General features: G+C 35.8%; 1 protein-coding gene across 2 annotated transcripts in view; it reads left to right on the top strand.

The window, feature by feature from the left end:
* LOC106878905 (centrosomal protein of 78 kDa) overlaps positions 1 to 21376 on the top strand; it is a 244217-nt gene that overhangs the window by 189449 nt on the left and 33392 nt on the right. For both annotated transcript variants that reach the window (XM_089365887.1, XM_089365886.1), the window contains exons 7-8: positions 12453 to 12627; positions 20596 to 20709. In XM_089365887.1, the coding sequence (XP_089222013.1) occupies positions 12453 to 12627; positions 20596 to 20709 (289 nt within the window). The remainder of the gene's footprint in view (positions 1 to 12452; positions 12628 to 20595; positions 20710 to 21376) is intronic.

Genomic DNA, 21376 nt, shown 5'->3' with positions numbered 1-21376 from the left:
TAATTGTTGTCCTGAGCTTTACATGAGAGTATTAGCAACATTAATGAACTCAAGTGTAGGGCAGTTTCAGACATATAATTATTTTCTTCAGGTTTGACCAGCATATACATAATTGATTGAGGCTTAATTGAGTGAAATTACCTGTACTATATAACGTTTATATATCTACTACCCGGCTCCATCCTTTCTTGGATAGTAAAAGAGTGTAGGATTCTTTTAACTGTTATATGTGTCTTTAAAAACTCCTGAGTATCAGCCAACCATTTTATGAAAGTTAATTGTAAAAGTCTTTCATGGGTTGGTTCTTAACTCCGTTTTCTTACTGGCAATTTGAATGAGAGATAAATCTCCTGGATAACATTACCAGATCTGCTACATATTCCCTGCTGTGAACTAAGACACACAGAATTTAAGTATACATCACAAAACCATAATTTGCTTCAATTACCTCTTTAAGAGCCAGATATTTGATGTAACTGCTATTCTCCACAATTGTCATTGCAATTTAGTATTATTCAATTAAATTCAGTGCATTGATATTATATATTGTGGTGTTGTAGTTAGGATATTCAGTTCATGATCATAAAGCTATGGGTTCAATTCTTGGGCAAGATATTTTAATGTTATGTTGCTCCAGTCTGCTCAGCTGTAATGAGTACCAACCAGGTGCTGATGCAACTTTCTCTTCTTCCAGCTGTCACATCCTTGGTGTTTCACAGGGTCATAGGTGAAGAGGCTGAGAGGGTGTCAACAGTGTCTACTCACGACTACATAGGCACCTAAAACAATCAGTAAAAGCATGGTACATGTTACCAACCCATACTCACTCATGACTCACAGCTGAATAAACCAGCTCCAACTAGAATCAAAATGAATTCTTAAACCAGGTTTTCAAAAGCTTGCTTTACGTTCTGCTATATCAGGCTTGCTAAATGATTCAACAGTTTTTGGGGAGTTTTTTATTAATTTTAATCTTTTGTCTTTTCACACAGTTGATAAACAAGTCTGAAAATCAGCTTATTTGTAATAAACCTGCTGGCAGTTTAGAATGGTGTTTTAAATTTACTCTTTTCATTTTGTTGTTTTTTTGCAGTATTTATGTAATGCTCATTTGTAAAATGGTAGATTTCCTCTAACTACAAGTCTCACAGTTTTCTGATATTACATTTCTTTAAAAAGTTTAAGAGCACAGACATGGCAGTGTGGTAAGAAGTTTGCTTCCCAACTGTGAGCAAGTGTCTTCTACTATAGCTTCAGGTCAACCAAAGCCTTCTGAGTAGATTTTGGCAGACAGGAATTGAAAGAAGCCCGTCGTGCGTGTGTGTGTCTTTGTCTTGATATCAAGTAATAGTTGCAAATGAGTGTTGTTGTCTTGGCAACAGTGTCCTTCATTTTCAATATTCTGTGAAGACATGTCTAGCCATGGGTAAATTTTACTTTGCTTGGGAAAAAGAGGTGAGGGTTGGTGATAGGAAAGGCATCCAGCTTTAGAAAAACATCTACCTCATGTAAGCATGGAAAAATGGACATTAAATGATGATGAGGACAATGATGATGATGATGATGATGATGATGATATGGGATATTTATGTTCGTGCCTTTCTCAACAATTTTCATCGTGTTCAGTGAACATTATAACCAGCAATTCAAATTAGATTTTAGACATGACTTGTCTAGAACTTATTTGTCTGTGTCTCTAAGTTGTTTGCATGTTATCTCATCCCTAATTTTGTTTCACAAAATTGTGCCAGTTGGCAATTCCTTTTTTGGTTTTTCTTTTATTCTTTTTGTTTTTTTGTTGTATTAAACTTCAGTTTAAAACTTAAATTTTATATTGATCCCTTCAGTTAATTAATTTGTTTCCCTTATTTCCTCTTTTACTCCAATGTCTTTCTTCACTTTCTGTCTCTACTTCTGTTTGTCTCTTCCTCTTCTCTCCTATCTTTTTCCATTTTCCATATTTTTCATCCCCTCCACTCTCTCCTTCCTCGCTTTACCTCTCTCTCTCTCTTTTCATCTACTTCTCTCTCTTTTCCTCTCTCTCTCTATACCTCTCTCTCTCTCTCTCTCTCTCTATATATATATATATATATATATATATATATATATATATATTCCCCTTTTACTCTCTCTCTTTCTGTCTGCCTACCTCCCTCTCTATCTGCCTTCCTCTCTTTGTGCCCCTCTCTCTGTCATTTCTCATATTCTCTTTATTCTCTTTCTATAACATCTGTGATGGACTAGTGGTCAATATAAGAAGATATAGAGCTCTCATCTTCATAAAGCCACAGAAACATTTGCATTAAATGCAGGGGCAGGGTTGCCTCTTACGATAAAGACCTGGATTCAATTTGTTGCAAAAACAAAATGTGAATAACCCTGTAGGAGTGATGAGGAGATATGACTTGCCATAAATGTCAGGTGCAACACTGTATATTTTAAAACAGTCATTCCTTTCCCCTGTATTGTGAGTTTAGATCTTATTTTTATTCTCTTAAGATCCATGAAAAGATAACTACTACTACTACTACTACTTCTTCTTCTTCTTCTTCTTATTATTATTATTATTATAGGCGCAGGAGTGGCTGTGTGGTAAGGACCTTGCTTACCAACCACATGGTTCCGGGTTCAGTCCCACTGCATGGCACCTTAGGCAAGTGTCTTCTACTATAGCCTCAGGCCGACCAAAGCCTTGTGAATGGATTTGGTAGACGGAAACTGAAAGAAGCCCGTCGTATATATATATATATATATATATATATATATATATATGTATTATGTTTGTGTGTCTGTGTTTGTCCCCCCACCATCGCTTGACAACCGATGCTGGTGTGTTTACGTCCCCATAACTTAGCAGTTCGGCAAAAAGAGACCGATAGAATAAGTACTAGGCTTATAAAGAATAAGTACTGGGGTAGATTTTCTCGACTAAAGGCGGTGCTCCAGCATGGCCGCAGTCAAATGACTGAAACAAGTAAAAGAGATTATTATTATTATTATTATTATTATTATTATTATTATTATTATTATTAAGAAGGTAGTGAGCTAGCAGAATCATTAGCACACTGGGCAAAATGCTTAGCAGCATTTCATCCGTCTTTACATTCTGAGTTCAAATTCTGCCAAGGTCGACTTAGATTTTCATCCTTTCAGGGTCAATAAAATAATTACCGACTGAGTACTGGGGTTGATGTAATCGACTTACCCTTTCCCTCAAACTTGCTTGCCTCGTGCCAAAATTTTAAACCATTATTATTATTATTATTATTATTATTTATTTATTTATTTATTTCACCCATCACTACATTCTGACTTCGATTTCTGCCAAGGTCAACTTTGCCTTTCATCCTTTCGAGGTCAATAAATTAAATATCAGTTATGCACTGGAGGTCAATGTAATCGATTATCTCTCTACCCCAAGTTTCAGGCCTTGTGGCCTATAGTAGAAAGGATTATTATTATTACAATTAAACCTTGGGAGAGGCATTATGCCGGTAATAAACACGCACACTGGTTCAGTCCTTTATTAATTTATATAGTTTTTTGTTAAATTATTTCATTGCACTCTTGCAATCTCTTCAGTAACTTGTCTCTCCACTTCCATTTATTTTATTATTATTATTATTATTATTATTATTATTATTATTAAGAAGGCAGTGAGCTGGCAGAACCGTTAGCACACCAGACAAAATGGTTAACAGCATTTCATCTGTTTGTATGTTCTGAGTTCAATTTACACCTAGGTTGACTTTGCTTTTCATCCTTTCAGAGTCGATAAAATGGGTACCAGTTGAGCACAAAGGATGGTGGGGGCTTTCAATGTTATTACTTAATCCCCACTCTCCAAAATTTTAGGCTTTGTGTAAAAAAGATCATTATCATTATTATTATTATTATTATTATTATTATTATTATTATTATCCAACATACTAGGGTTTTTTTTGGGGGGGGGGGGGGTCTCTCTCTCTCCTTCAAACTAATTATCAGCCTTTAACAAAAAGCCTTGGACAGAAATGTCCTTTCTAAGAATAAGAGTTGTTTCAAGGATGGCAGATTTAGGAAACATTTGCATGTCTGTCTTGATGTCCAGTACTCCACCTCTCTCTCCCCCCTCTCTCTCCCTCTCTAGTTAACTTTTTGTTCATTCTTCTCTATTTCTCTTTTGTTCTTCTCCATGTTTTTTTCTTTCTTTACTCTCTCTTCCCCTTCTCTTTGATAATATTGATTATTCAATGATAATCAGTGTATTGTCAATAAAATAAACCAATAGAACAACCAGTCTGCTTCTCTCTCCCACTCCTTGCATTTTTTCCTTACTCCTTCCTTATCTCTGATTTTTTTTTCTTCTTCTTCATTCTGTCTTGACCATCTCCATACACGTCTCTCTCTCTCTCTCTCTCTCTCTCTCTCTCTCTCTCTCTCTTTCCTTTTTCTTCTCCCTCTCTATTTCTTTCTCCTCCTCCCATCCTCCTCTCTCATACTTCTTCTCTCCCCACCTCCCCTTCCTGCTTCTCTATTCCCTCTTCCTCTCTCTCTCTTCCTCCCTCTTCTTGCATTTCTTTTTACTCCTTCCTTATCCCCCTACTTCTCCAAATTCTTTGATTTTTTTTTTTCCACTTCACCCTGATTTGACCATCGCCTTACATTTGTTTCCCCCCACTCTCTCTTTCCTGCATCTTCTTTTTCTTCTCCTCTTTCTCCTCCCCTATTTTGCATCTCCTCCCCCTCCTGCTTCTCTTCTCCTATCTTATACCCCCTTCCCTCTTTTCCCTCTTACTTCTCTCCTTTCTATTTCCCCCTCTCTGTCCCTCCTTTCTGCTTCTCCCCTCCCCTTCCCCCCTCTCTCATACATTGTGACCATGACTTCATGTCACCACCATTGTTCCCCTGTGTTTAATCTAGCTACAATCAATGCAATAAATCACCAGAAGATCTATTTGAGAGGCATGTCGATCTCTGTTATCTCCTCTCTTGTCAACTTGAAATAGCAGCAGTAGTGTTAGATTTAGTGGCTGTAGAGATGTAAACAGATAGACCTTCCACACCCCTATCTCTTATATCTTCTGGTGCTTCTTTATTTTACCCCCCCCCCCTTCCACATCACTTATATCTATATATCAGTGCTCTGCAACCTTTTTTTTTTTTTTTCACTTGCAGTACACCTGTATTCTTTTCAAAATTCAACAGCACACCTGAACTAAAAATATGATTAAAAATATAGGGAAAAAAATTATATTCAGGTTACACTGCAGCACACCTAGCATCATCATGTGGCACCCCAGTGTGCCGCGACATACTGGTTGAGGAGCGCTGCTATATATCACACACATACAAACACTAATATACAAGTGCACACACACACACATATATGCATACGCATACGTGTATAGACATACGTTAACATGCACGTATGCACATATTTATGTATCATACATATAACTGCATACTCACGAACACAGATATAGTCATACATTCACACATGCAAACACTAATATAAGCATGCACACTTACTCACATGCACATGCATACACACATACATGTATAGACATACGTTAACATGTATGTAGAGACATCATTTATACAGCAGACACACACACACACACACACACACACACACAGATAGTCATACCTGCACACATGCATTCACTAATGTACACATGCTGACATAAATGCATGCATGCATACACACACACACACATGCAAAGATGTACATTAACATATAAGTGGATATGCTCATATGTATATGTGTGTCTCACACAAAGAAGTCTCAAGAGAGAGAGAGGGGGGAGAGGGAGAGAGAGGGGGGAGAGGGAGAGAGAGGGAGAGAGAGAGAGAGTGAAAGAAAAACAAACAAAATGCCCTTTTTCAATTCCAGCAAGAATTTGTGGAAGATAGGGAATAGAATAAAAAAAAAAATTATTGAAAATTGGACACTTCTATTATAACCTGTAAGAACTAACCAACTGTTAGATACAGTAAAGTGTAAATGTCCAAGTTGTGTGTGTGTGTGTTTGAAGCATGTCTTTGACAATTCCTCAATGTATTGAATGTATTCTGTACATGACTTTTATCCCACACTAATATCATCATCATTGTTCTATATTTTAGAGATGAAGAATTATGTACATTATTTACATTGGATGGATAGGTGTCCTCACCTTGTTTGTTGTTACCACAATGTTTCAGCTGATTTACTCTCCAGCCTTCATCAGGTGTCCTGGTGGAATTTTAGTGAGGACACCTATCTGTCCAGTGTAAATAATATCATCATCATTATCACCATTTCATATCTGTTTTCCATGCTGATATTGGTTGGGCAGTTTGACAGGAGGTAGCAAGTCCAGGAGCTGCACCAGGTTCCATATAGACTGTTTTAGCATGGTTTCTATGACTGGATGTCGTTTTTAATACCAACCACTTTACAGAGTGTAGTGGGTGCTTTTTACATGGCACCATCACCAGTGCTTTTTACATGGCACCATCACCAGTGCTTTTTACATGGCACCATTGCCAGTGCTTTTTACATGGTACTATTACCAGTGCATTTTACATGGTGCCATTACTAGTGCTTTTTATGTGGCACCAGCACTAGCTTTTTTTATATAGCAACACTGTCTTTAGTGATTTCTTTTCCATCTTTGAACTTTTCCCTTTCTCCTTTCCAACAAAGAGCTATGCTCAAAACATCAAACTCACTACTTTCACTGAATGTCAAGCTAATACATTTTTTGTGCATGTCCTCTCATCCGTTTTTTAAAATACATTTTTTAAATTCGTTTATTGAATTGACTATATACACACACACACACACACACACACACACACACACATATATATATATGTATCATCAGTGTGACCCCTGTGTCTGGTGTGATGCAGCCAGTGCAGATACATTTGGTTTAAAATTAGTTACTTTTTAACCACAAGTCACCTCACTTGATTATATCCACCTCTAGATAACAAGGTATTAATATGGCCGAATCCAGCTTCTACCAAGTAGGACATTGGGAAGGCAAGCAAAATCAACTTCAAGTGCTTCTGTAGATAGGGATGTCATTATACTTTGATGATATCACAAGCCATATTTACTGAGAAGCCAATACTGCATAATAAATCTAACAATTCTTCCTGCACATCATCTTTGCAATCAATTACTTGGACTTCAAACAGGCTGTTATAACCAACTGGAACAGGCAATGTGATAATATCCTGAAATCGCTGTACCATGTCATCATACAATGATTGTAAATAATCGCAATATGTAATGATATTGTCTTCAACCAATTCATCTTTCAAGCTATTAAATCATTGAAACTTGGTGGTATTGACATCTTGAAATGTTCATCTTATATAGTGCTAATTTAGAAATGCAGGCAGTAATGGACGATTTAGAATCGACAAATGTTTTTTGATTCCCATGCAATAACATACTGAGATCATTTAGTTTGGCGAAGATGTCACTCAGGAAAAGGTATCACATTTTGAAACAATCAGAGAAGTGGTTAGTGAAGTATTCTGAAAAAAGTCCGCTATTGTATCAAACAAGTTCAAGAAAATGAACAACACAGTTACCCTTTGATAACTATTGTACTGTGGTATGATATAAAAGCTTCATGCAGTCATTATCATTATCAAGGCACAACTAACAAAAAATTCATTCTAACAGAGAATTTGATTTTACAGTCTCAGAGTGGTTGGTTTTAGGAAGGGTATCCAACCATAGAAAACTGTGCCAAATGAGACTAGAGTCTGGTACAGCATGTCAGCCCATCCAATTCATGCCAGCATAGACAATGGCCGTTAAATGATGATGATGATTTAACAGAAGAAATCTGAATACTAAAGAGTTAGAGAAAAATGTTGTGTGTGTGATTGTCATCCACTACTACTTGACAACTGGGGTGATTTCTTTATGTTCTTGTAACTAAGCAGTTCTGCAAAAGAGATCAATAGTATGAGTACCAAGTTTGACTAAAACAAAACCTTCAATGCAGTGCCTCAACATCTCCACCCACCCTATCATGCCCCAAGTCCAATGACTGAAACAAGTAAAAGATAAAAAATATAAAACATTGGTTAAACCCTCTTGAATAAAATGTATAGGTTAAGTAAATAGTTTCTCCCTCCCCCCACTAAACTGATAGTTTTGGCTGCTGTGGGGGTATGTGGACACGAAGAATACAATAAATCATAGTAGAAACAGTCTCTCTCCTTTCTTCCTCACACCCACCCACATACTCTCACTATGTTTGTTGATACCCAATGGGCATTCAAGATACTTAAAAGCTATAATTCATCAATCATGTGTCAAAACGTTTGTTGAGTTGTGGCCAGTCACCTCTCCTGCGAATTTTCCTGGATGGGATGGTCACAGGGATTGGAGAGCTGGTGATGTTGCCATGGCTTTCAATTGCAAGCAGAGTAGGGAGAGATTGCAGCAATTGTACTCCTTTTTTTATACACTTTACATTGTTACTATTATCCCTTAAGAAAGGCATAAAAATGTCACATCTTTGTTTTCCTTCCTCTTTCTGAAGATATTTTAGATTTTCTGCCAACACAAACAAGTCAATAATTGTAGTGGGGAGGTTATCAATAGTGTTGGTGGAAGGGTGGCTATTGCGGCCTGTTGCTGCTGCTTCTTCTCACACATACTCTGATTCCTTCTCTGTCTATCCGTCCGTCCATCTGTCTGTCTCTTTCTCTCCCCCCCTCTCCCTCTCTCCCCTTCTGTCTGTCATAAACACATATAAATATATGAATACAAAAACACATGTAATCATGCCTTATATAAACATACATCTACACAGACATGCACTAACGTGCGCCTCCCCCCCCCCAATGCTTGCATATATACATGCATATACATACATACACTTTTGTAGATATAAACATATATTCCTACATTCACAATGTTTGTGTACACACACACACATAAAAATGCATAAATACATATAAACACATTCATAAACACAATGTTATTGATATATATACATGCATATATATATATATATATATATATATATATATATATATATATCATCATCATCATCATCATCATTTAACGTCCGCTTTCCATGCTAGCATGGGTTGGACGACTTGACTGGGGACTGGTGAACTAGATGGTTACACCAGACTCCAATCTGATCTGGCAGAGTTTCTACAGCTGGATGCCCTTCCTAATGCCAACCACTCCGAGAGTGCAGTGGGTGCTTTTTACGTGCCACCGACATGAGGGCCAGTCCGGCGGTACTGGCAACGGCCACGCTTAAATGGTGTCTTTTTACATGCCACCGGCACAAAAAAACAAAAACTTTTCAAATATAAACAAAATGGAAGCATACAAAAATGAACATTATTGTCCATCTTACTGTGAATTTTGTTTCATTTTAAGAATTAAAAATTTATTTTATGGTTTATTATCATTTATATTTTGAATTATTTTTGTTTACATTTTGAACCATTTATATATACTTGAAGGCACCAAAACCGTTTAAGTGCTTAGGGCCTCTATGGGTCTTAATCCAGCCCTGGCCGACACTTTTATGCGGGTGGCACTTTTGGGTCTGTTGTGTAAGCTTGTATAGGGTGCAGCAAACTCAGTGGGTGTCCTAAACAGTGGACACTGTATTCATACCACTGTCTTGAGCTTACTGGCTCATTATCCCTTTCAACACCAACCTGCCTCAGACTGCCCCTGATTCTTCCCTAACCTTCCGTTAAAAGTTCACGCTAATTTATGTTCCAAAAACCAGTTTAATAATGATCATGTTATCTTATTAAACTCTTCATTTTAAAAATTAATTGAAACGAAGGATGTGTATTTCAAAACAAATATGGTAACAAAAGGGTTGAGCCAGAACTTATTCTGATTTCTGCAATAGCAAAGCTGGAGGTTGGGGAGTTGGGAACAGTCTGCTGCATAAGCCTGTATAGGCTAGGGATAACAAAATCAAGGGCTTCTCTTGGTGGCACATACTCGTACTATGCCACTGTGATCTGTTCTGTAAGGTGAGTCACATTTGAGCTTCATTGATGATTAGCAAGTTATTAGAGCTGAAGTATTTTCTGACCTTGAAGAAGAATTCTAGACTTTAAGATGTTGATTTTGGCAATTATCCATGTGTGAAACTGTGAGAAGCAGCATGGTGAATGTACAGTTTCAGCAGAGGAATCAGTTAAAGCAATGATTATCGCTGAAATTTGCAAGATACCGGAAGATAGAATCACATCAACAATATTGATCAGATACATTTAGGTTTTTACATTTATAGAACTGGCAATCATATATATGATTCAGCCACAGAAAAATTGAGAAATCTGAGTTAGCTCAACCCAACAATATATTTTGAAGTTATTATGAAAGATCATCAAAAATTTTGGAACCTAGCATATGTGTAACTTTAAGGGATTGGATAGTTGTAGTGCAAGATAATTTTCATGCAATGATTGTGTCTTCAAACTGTTTGAAGACTTGGTTGTTGGATTTCTATTAGAGTAACCCTACCATGGGTTTGATAAAATGTGGGTTAGAGTAAGTTCCATCAATGTACATTTGAAAATTCCCAATCTAAGATATGGGAGACAAATGAATCATATAAGTGTGTAGCTTAGTTTAGAAGTTCTTTTGCCAGGCATCATTGAAGATTTTTGAGAATTCAAAACATCAGCAAAAGCAGTGCTTTTTTTTTTTTTTTTACTGATGTGTGATATAGCAGAGCAAGAGATTAGGTATTGGAGATGGGGACAACTGGTTGAAGATTGAGTTTGAAAGTGAGAGATAGATAGAAATGCTTTGAGAGTTGGAATGTTCATTAGAATTACAGGTAAATGAGAATACTAACTAGTGCAGACTGTTTGCAATGATTTGGTTTTTGAATTAGCTGAATGAGTGCACTTAACCAAGGATAGTTGTGTATACTGAAGTTTATGAGAATGATGATGACTTCAGGAAGAAGTGGTCTGATTTAATCTACTCCTTTGTTATGTACAGTCATGGCCAAAAGTTTGGAACATTGGTCCAAAATCAGAATTTTTATATGAAATGCCTAAAGTTATGTTTAATTTGCAATATATTATTTCTTGGTCAAAAGTTTGGAACATAGGTCTGAAAATTAAAATTTTTTTATTAAATGCCCGAATATATACATTGTATATATTTGAATCAAATTGTACTAGGGCATAACAATTTTAATTTTTTAAATAATGTTCCAAATTTTTGGCTATGACTGTGATTTTGTTAGTGAGTGAAGTTAATCTTATTGCACTCAGTTAAAATTTAGTCATAAAGATAAGATACAAAACTAATAAAGATAAGATACTTATTTTTAAACAATTATCACCAAATATTTGTCATTGTGGCTTCTTATTCACAGAATAAGATAAATATCCAACCAAAGTGGGTAAATGTAAAAGTGGCTCACTGGATTAGGTATTGGAAGGTCAACACAGTGGTCCGAAGTTCAAATCCACTGTAGATATTTAATTGTGTGTTTGGGTAGTAAATTAATTCAATATGCTTCAATTTTCATAGCTGTTGGAAACAGGTACTGGCTCTCCTAGAAATGTTGCTTGAAATTGATTGGAATCTTATCCAGGATTGATTTATCTTTTATCTTTCTAACTTTATGAAACCAGAGCTATGCAACTTCATGAATTTTAAGAGACATTTGTCTCTTTGAACTTATGACTTAGTTCATTGTCTCTTTGGGCTCATGAATAATTTCGTTACTTTTCTTTAAGGTTATGCATCAATTTATTTTCTCTTTGAGCAGGTTACTTAATCAGATTAATTCTATAGAAGAATATATATATATGAGCATTGTTCTAAAAAAAAAAAAATAAATAAATAAAATTTAAAAAATGCGAAGTTAAATATATATATTCTTATTTTTCAGCACTGAAGTATAAGTCATTGGATTTACTTACAATATTTTCTTGGCAAATATTATCTTTTAATCTCTCCCCATGCAAACCTTCTTTTAGCTGCAATTAGGTCTCATAGAATAAAAACATATTTTCTCAATGTCAGAATAAAAAGAAAACATTGCAAGGCAGAATTGTCAACTACCTCTCTTGAGACTAATACAGTAATCTTATGTTGAATTAATTCATATATTCTGTGGCAGGTTATATTTATCTTATAGATTTATTGCCAAGTAATTTATTCAGGCAATTTCTTAATATATGAGAAACCTAGCTGAAAGATACATGATTCTATTTGCACCAGACTTTTATGATCTCTCCAATGTTATTTGAGAGTAAGGTTAAATTTCTATTCTGTAGAATTAACGGATTGATATTCTTAAAGGTATATTTCATGATTCCTTTTTTTACACATTTCTTTCTATGTTTGACAGTTCACTAAACTGCTTGGCATAGATACTAGTTTTTCTAAGTGCGTTATCTGTTATATGCTAAAAATAATATAATATTTTTCTTTTCCTCTTTAGCATCAATCATTGGTCCGTCACAATGAAGCTTGGAAAAACAGTTTACGCTACCGTCAACCAGATTTAGAATGCATGACCGGGTTACGTCGGATTACACTAAATGATAACCCAATGATTGGAGACCATGGTGCTATGCTGCTTGCTGAAGCTTTAAGAGATGATCTCTGGGTGAAAGGTAACCACTCTATTAAGTGTTTCCAGACCATAAGAATCATGAGGTTTACTTTTAACTGTGGTCTTTGAAATGTTAAGTGATAAAGAAATAGATCTCTTTCTTAATAGGATGTTAGATTACCACAGATAGTAAGGAACTGAGCTCAGTACTGCAAACTAACCAATGCTAGTACTTGCTGTGACATAGTAGCTACCAGCCTGTGGTACATACTTAGAACTAGGCAAGCCAACAAGGAAACCTGTGAGACATAGCTGCTAAATCTTCCTCAAATCACATGCTACTGTTTTAAATAAAAAATGAACACATTAAATATTGTAGCCCTACATACCCTTAAAAAAAGTGAGATGCAACAGCTGGAATGCCTTTGATTGCAAGTCTGTTCAATCAGAGTTGCCCTGCAGTGGCTACAGAAGCTTAGAGCTAAGTGGATCTAGCATCAGTGACAAGATGAACCTCTGATCTCTGTGTTCATTGAAAACTACTCCAACTCTTCTATTTTGTTCCCTGTGTTTCTATTTTGTTTCCCATGTTTCTATTTTGTTTCCTGTGCTTCTATTTTGTTTCCTGTGTTTCTCCCCCCCCCCCCACACACACACACAATCGCTTAACAACCAATGCTGGTGTGTTTATGTCCCCATAACTTAGCAGTTTGACAAAAGAGACTGATAGAATAAGTACTAGGTGAGAATAAGTCCTGGGGTTGATTTCTTCGACTATAACATTTTATGGTGGTGCTCTAGCATGACCACAGTCAAATGACTGAAACAAGTAAAAGGACAAAACAATAAATGGACAAGAATGTATACCTGTTACTCAGTTTATCTCCACAACACATTATGAAGCTAGTAAGCTTAACTTACTTAACCACTATGCTATTTTCTGTTGTATATATGCATCAGAAAGTTGCAGTCAATAGAAATAACATGGTTGATAAGCAGTGAATAATTTTTAGCTAGTTCTGGATAGTTCCATTTCATCAAAACAAGCGCTTTGTGTCACCCTATCTTTAATACGGAAAAGAAATTATTCTCTGAGATATGTGTGTGTGTATGTATAGATGTATAGATGTATATCAGTATACAAATTATTGATATCTATAAAAGCAATTTGTATTCTCAGATGTCAGCCTACGAAACTCTTTACATATTTTAATTGCATTGCAAGTGTGTAAATAAAGGCATGGAAAGTTTATTGAATGCTAAAGATAGGTATTACCATTATTTGCTTTGTAGCCTCTATACGTAGGTGTGTGTGTACATGTGTGGTTTTATGTATGCATACAAGTATGTACATTTGTGCATACTGATGTGTTTGTGTTTTTATGTAGATGTGTGTATTGATCACTCATGTCTGTCTGTCCACTTACCTTTCTTTATTACTTATCTGCATATTGTTTATGAGTGTATCTCATAATTTCATGTGTTATTATCACTGATCAATAATACAATATACAATAATATATAATATAATGATTCTCATATGATAAATACTGTTATGATACTGGCAGCAGACAGTGGAAATGATATAGCCTTGGACTAAATTCTTTGTAATATTTAGTTGTGTACTTTTATTTTCTGAGTTCAAATCTTACTAGGGTATGAGATTGAATAAATAAACATCATCAAATTCTTGAATTGAATTTATTGATTATACTATCCCCTAAAATTTATCTCTTTTTGGAAATGTTTGAAACTATAATAATAATAATGATAATAATAATAATAATAATAATAATAATAATAATAATAATAATAATGTCAAAGATCATGAAGAAAAAAAATGCTTTCTAATTGATGTATCAATACCAGCAGATGACAACGTTTCCCTAAAAGAAATGGAAAAACTTTCAAACTACAAAGACCTAGAAATAGAGGTAACTCGAATGTGGAATCTAAAAACAGAAACAATTCCTATCATAGTAGGTGCCTTAGGTATAGTAAAAAAATATTCAGACAAATACATAACAAAAACACCAGGACTTACAAATATATATAACATACAGAAAATTGCACTACTGGGCACTGCACACATTCTACACAAAACACTTTCAATACAGTAACCATAAGAGCATCACAGCAAATCACAGCACAGACCCAAGGCACACAGAGCTGCGCTCGGTAGTGAAGTGAAAGCACGTTATAAAAATAAAACTACTGAACAACAATAATAATAATGATAATAATAATAACAATAGTACTTACTTCGAATCAGAGTTGACTTCAGCGTGATTTGAACTCAGAAAGAATTTGAATCTCAACTTTGTTTTTTATCCTTCAAGGTTTAATGAAATAAAGTAGCTGTCAAATAGTGGGGTTAATGGTATCAACACCCTTCTCAAAATTGTTGGCCTTGTGTCTAAATTAGAACCACCACTACCACCAATAATAATAATAATAATAATAATAATAATAATAATAATAATAATAATGAAGCAGCAAGCTGGTAGATCCATTAGCATGCCAGACAATATGTTGTTAATCATTTTGTTTGTCTTTTTGTTTTGAGTCCAAGTTCTTCCCAGGTTGACTTTGCCTTTCATCCTTTTGGAGTTGATAAAATAAGTACCACACTGGGCTCAATCAATATAATCAACTAAGCATTCTCTCAAATTTCAGGCTGTGTGCATCAAGTGGAATGTGTTGTTATTATTATTATTCAGTAGTTTTATTTTTATAACGTGCTTTCACTTCACTACCGAGCGCAGCTCTGTGTGCCTTGGGTATGTGCTGTGGTTTGCTGTGATGCTCTTATGGTTACTGTATTGAAAGTGTTTTGCGTAGGATGTGTGCAGTGCCCAGTAGTGCAATTTTCTGTATGTTATATATATTTGTAAGTCCTGGTGTTTTTGTTATGTATTTGTCTGAATATTTTTTTATTATACCTAAGGCACCTACTATGATAGGAATTATTATTATTATTGTTCAGTAGTTTTATTTTTATAACGTGCTTTCACTTCACTACCGAGCGCAGCTCTGTGCGCCTTGGGTATGTGCTGTGGTTTGCTGTGGTGCTTTTATGTTTACTGTATTGAAAGTGTTTTGCGTAGAATGTGTGCAGTACCCAGTAGTGCAATTTTCTGTATGTTACATATATTTGTAAGTCCTGGTATTTTTGTTATGTATTTGTCTGAGTATTTTTTAATTATACCTAAGGCACCTACTATGATAGGAATTGTTTCTGTTTTTAGACTCCACATTCGAGTTATCTCTATTTCCAGGTCTTTGTATTTTGAAAGTTTTTCCATTTCTTTTCGAGAAACGTTGTCATCTGCTGGTATTGATACATCAATTAGAAAGCATTTTTTTCCTTCATGATCTTTGACAACTATATCTGGTCTATTTGCCTTAATTTCTCTATCTGTGTGTATTGGCATATCCCAGAGTATGGTTGCTTTCTTGTTTTCTGTGACCTTTTCTGGCGTGTGTTTATACCATCTTTTTTCTGTTGTTATCCCATAGTGTTGGCATAGCTTCCAGTGTATATAGGTCCCAGCTCTGTCGTGTCTGTGAATATATTCCTTCTTAGCCAGGACTGGGCAGCCAGAGATAATATGATTTATTGTTTCTTGTCGATCTCCACATATTCTACAGTTACTTGTTATATTTCTTTTCATTATGTGTTTTTGGTAATTTCTGGTGGGGAGGCTCTGGTCTTGTGCAGCAATTAAAAATCCTTCAGTCTCTTGCTTTGAGTCCTGAGCTTCTCAGCCATTGCTGGGATTTTTCTCTGTCTATTTCTTTCGCATTTAGTTTAGCCCAGTATTTACCATGTAGGGGCTTTTCTTGCCATTGTTTTATCATGGTCCGTTGCTGTTCTAGTTTTAGTTTGGATTTCATTTGTTTTATAGCTTTTGTTGTTTCTTCTTCTTCTTCTTCGTATTTGTTAGGTAGATTGATTTCTTGTTTGTATTTGTCAGCTTCCTTAAATACTGAAAACAGTTTTTTGTTTTGCTCGTGTTTTGTGGCTATTTGTATTAGCTTCCCTTGCTTCTGGAGTAGGTATTTTTGCAGTCCTATGGTGGTTATTTTATAATAGTTTTCTAGCTGTATAAGACCCCTGCCACCTTCTGTGCGTTGTATATATAGCCTTTCTATGTCAGATTTTGGGTGGTGCATCCTATATCCTGTCATTATTTTTCTTGTTTTCCTGTCTATTTTACATAGTTCGTTTAGTGTCCAGTTAAGGATGTTGTAGCTGTAGCTTATAACTGGGACAGCTAAAGTGTTGATACCCATTATCTTGTTTTTAGCATTGAGCTCTGTTTTTAGTATTGATCTAACTCGTCTATAGTACTCTTTCTTTATCTTTTCTTTCATTTGTGTATGTTGTATCCTATCTAGTTCATTGACTCCTAAATACTTATATGGTTGGCTTTCGTCTAGTTCTCTTATTTCATTGGCTTTATCTAGTGTTATATTGCTACTTTTAACTAATTTTCCTCTTTTCAGGGTTGCTTTGGCACATTTTTCTAATCCGAATTTCATGTCTATTTCCTTGGTAAAGCCGTGTACTGTCTGTAGTAGTGTTTCTAGCTCTTTGTCGTTTTTAGCATATAATTTTAGGTCATCCATATATAGAAGGTGGCTGACTGTTTTTCCATAGCATTTGTAACCGCATCCAGTTCTATTTAGCAATTCGGTTAAAGGTGTGAGTGCCAGGCAGAACAGGAGTGGAGAGAGCGTGTCTCCCTGGAATATTCCTCTTCTAATGGGGATGGCTTTCGTTTTCACAAGTCCCTCTTTTGTTTGGAGCTGTAGCACTGTCTGCCATTTGTTCATTGAGTGCTCTATGTATTTTATGATAATTGGTGCCACCTTGTTTATGGCTAGTGTTTCCAGAATCCACGTGTGGGGAACACTGTCGAAAGCCTTTTGGTAGTCCACCCAGGCCATACTGAGGCCTTTCTTCTTTCTGCGGCTGTCTTCAGTTATGGCTTTATTGATCAATAATTGATCTTTACAGCCGTATGAGCCCTTGCAGCATCCCTTCTGCTCTTCTGGAAACAGGTTGTTATTTTCCAGGTGTTTACTCAATCTCTGCGATATTATTGCAGTAAAGGCTTTGTAGATCGTAGGGAGACAGGTTATAGGTCTATAGTTTTGTGGTTTCTCCGTTTCCGTGGATTTGGGGATTAAGATGGTTTTCCCTTTTGTGAGCCATTCAGGCATTGTCTCTGGATCTGCGAGTATGTTGTTAAAGTTTTCTGCCAGCTTTTTATGCATTGCTGGCAGGTGTTTTAACCAGAAATTGGGGATCTTGTCGTGTCCAGGTGCCTTCCAGTTGCTTAGTCTTTGCAGTGTCTGGGTTACCTCTTCAGTTGTTATAGGGGCCCAGAGTTGCTCAGGTGCTAAGTTCGTTGTTTTAATGGTCCTTTTCTGGGGTTGTTGCTTCACCGACCATATTTGTTTCCAGAAATTCTCTAGTTCTTCTGCTGTTGGTGCTGAAGTAATGTCTATTTTATTTTTACCCAGTTCTTGGTAGAGTTTTTTGGGGTTGGATTTGAACTGTTTGTTTTGTTCAAAGAAACATTGGCGTTTCTCATACCGGCGGATCCTTTGTGCTTTGGCAAGGATGTCTTGCTTTAGTTTTTCTTTTGCCTCAGGTAAATCTTTTTCTGTAATGCTGTATTTGTACAGTATTTTTGTTTTCTTCTTGTTACTTAGTAGTGTTGATTGTTTACTAATTTCGTTGAGAATCGATAAATCTTTTCTCTTTTTTTTAATTTTGTTCTGGATGTTATTTATCCACAAGGTCTGTTTGGTAGAACTCCTGTTCGGATGGGTTTGAGTGAGTATCCTGCTTCTTTTGTGGCTGCAGTGGCTGCCGCATATATTATGTCATTTAACTCAGTGATATTGCCTGTTGTTTCTGTGGTTGTTAGTATTATTATTATTATTATGAATATTATTATTGAGGTGGTGAGTTGGCAGAATTGTTAGCACACAGAATCATGACATTTCATCCATTTTTAATGGTCTGAGTTCAAATTCTGCCTAGGTCAACTTTGCTTTTCATCCTTTTGGACTTGATAAATTAAGCACCAAGTGAAACTCTGGGCTCGATGTAATCGACTAGTCCTCTCCCGCCAAATTTCAGGCCTTGTGCCTATAGTAGAAAGGATTATTGTCATTATTATTCAATGCTGACCTAGTCAAGTATTGTTCTCAAGAAACTCTTTGAAGAAAGGATAATTACTACATGAAATAGCTTTTATTGATTAGATAAGCCTGTCCATTTACCTTTTTTCTTTATTACCTGTCTGCATATCATTTACGTGTGTATATCATATCTTTATATGTGTCATCATAATAATAGATCAATATTACAATATATAATAAAAACTTACTTGGAAAGCTTGGAGTCTACACATACAGGGATGACAGAATATATATATATATATATATATGATTTGCCAATATTTTTAGATAAATTTTATATTTTTCATGTTGTCTACGTTAAAAAATGATTATAAAAATTTTGACCTAAGCCTCTCAAAAGAAAATATTGCAAAAACAAGACTGTCATACACATACAATATACACAAGAAAGCATAAGTAAATATTTATTCGCTCAGACACATATTACAAAAGAATAGATGAAGAATATTAATGATAATTCCATTGAGAATACTGCTAGTATAAATAATGCCAACATCTCTCTGGTCAGTGATGACATTTTTGTGTACGCACACACGTACATGCACACGTAGCATCATCATCGTCATCAACATTTAACGTCTGTTTTCTATGCTGGCATGGGTTGGACAGCTTGACAGGAACTGGCAAGGTCAGGAGCACACATCTGGTTCCATAGTCTATTTTGGCTGTATTTCCATGGTTGGATGCCCTTCCTAATGGTGATCACTCCACAGAGTGTACCAGGGAATTTTTAAGTGGCACCATCACCAGTGCTTTTTATGTGACACCATCACCAGTACTTTTTATGTGGCACCATCACCAGTGCTTTTTATGTGGCACCATCACCAGTGCTTTTTACATGGCACCAGCACCCACACATGTGTTTTTTATGTGGCACCTTGGTTTTAGGATCTCTGTTCTGTTATGATGGGCAGGTGTTCTTGAGTACTCTGTTGTGGTGGGAGGGTCATCTTGAGTACACATAACATCAAGGCCAAACTTTAAGGCTATTACCAATGGGGTAATTTTACCCATGTGACAAAATAGCTGGAAGCTTTGGACCTGAGGAATTTCTTCCCCACCAAACAAAAAAAAAAAAAAGAAAAGACATTCTGGAACACCATGTCTGAAGATAGTCTCTTAGTCTTAAGAATATAAACAAGAATGAACAAAGCATAAATTAATTTCTCTGAACAATTTTAAAAAATAGTGGAAGATTCTTGTTATACTTGAAACAGCAACTAGAAGCAACATTACATGATACGTCAGGTATAGTTATCTCAAATAGGCATGGTAAGGCTTACAGAACTGCCTGTTGTGTTACTAGGACTTCCACTGTGGGAAGAAGTGTGTGAACCACAGTGGGGGTGGATTATGTTGAAAAATAAACCTCATTTAGTCACATTCCATGAGAACATCTTGGTCAGCCCATGAACTTTTCAGCCAACCCTTGAATAAATTCTCTAATAATTGTAGACTTTTATCAATTCATTTCAATACATCCAGAAATTATTGGATCAAATTTTGGCACAAGGCCAGCAAATTTTGGGAAGGGCTGAAAATTGATTGCATCGACCCCATTCTGGTACTTGTTTTATTGACCCCCAAATGGATGAAAGGTAACGTTGACTCTGGTGGAATTTGAACCAGCACATAAAGACAGACAAAATGCCACTAAGTATTATGCCTGGCATGCTAAAGATTCGGCTAGCTTGCTGCCTTACATTCAGAAGTTATTAACCTGTCACACCTCACAAGTTACACCCCTTCTTCCTCCACACATATATTTACAGACATCATTTTATTGTGTTTTGTTTTATTTTATTTACAGCTTTAGATATGCAGAACTGTGGAATCTCAAATTTTGGAGGCAAAGCAATGAATAAAATGTTGCAATATAACACCACACTGGTGGTGCTTGATGTTCGAGACAACCCATTAATAGGTATTTTATTGTTTTCTCACTCTTCCAAGCTATGTCTATGCAGAAATATTGAATGCTCAATTTTATTTTGGTATTAATCCCATCAAATCATCGTCAGTGTTTGTTTTCCATGTGTGCAGGTGTATTCTCTTATAGACTTGGGTTAACCAATGCTTTGTGAGTGGAACTTTAGAATTTGGTCAACAGAAACTGTGCTGTATATATATGTGTGTGTGTGTGTGTGTGTGTTTGTGTACACATGTATCATCATATATTATCATTATTATCATGATTTAACGTCTATGTTTCATGCTGGTATGGGTTGGATAATAAATATATATATATATATATATATATATATATATATATATATATATATATATATATATATATACACACACACACATACACCATAAAAACCCATGTAATTATGCAATTTTTTTGCAAAAACAAAAATAAACTTTAGTGGGTGTGTTAATCACATGAGTAGATCGTTACCAGAATTTTTTAGAAATTTTTGTTGAAAAATGATGTAGGGGAAGTTAACTCATTTAAATCATAGTGGTGACCGAGGCCGGTGTTTCATGACTGGCACCTGTGCCACTGGAATGTAAAAAGCACCCACTGCACTGTTGGTGTTAGGAAGGGCATTCAGCTGTCTCAGTGAGTTTCATCCAATGCATGCCAG

The sequence above is a fragment of the Octopus bimaculoides genome, chromosome 18 (genome assembly GCF_046866305.1).
Source record: "Octopus bimaculoides isolate indiv1 chromosome 18, ASM4686630v1, whole genome shotgun sequence".
Lineage (NCBI taxonomy): Eukaryota > Metazoa > Mollusca > Cephalopoda > Octopoda > Octopodidae > Octopus > Octopus bimaculoides.
This window is presented reverse-complemented; position numbering and strand designations above follow the sequence as displayed.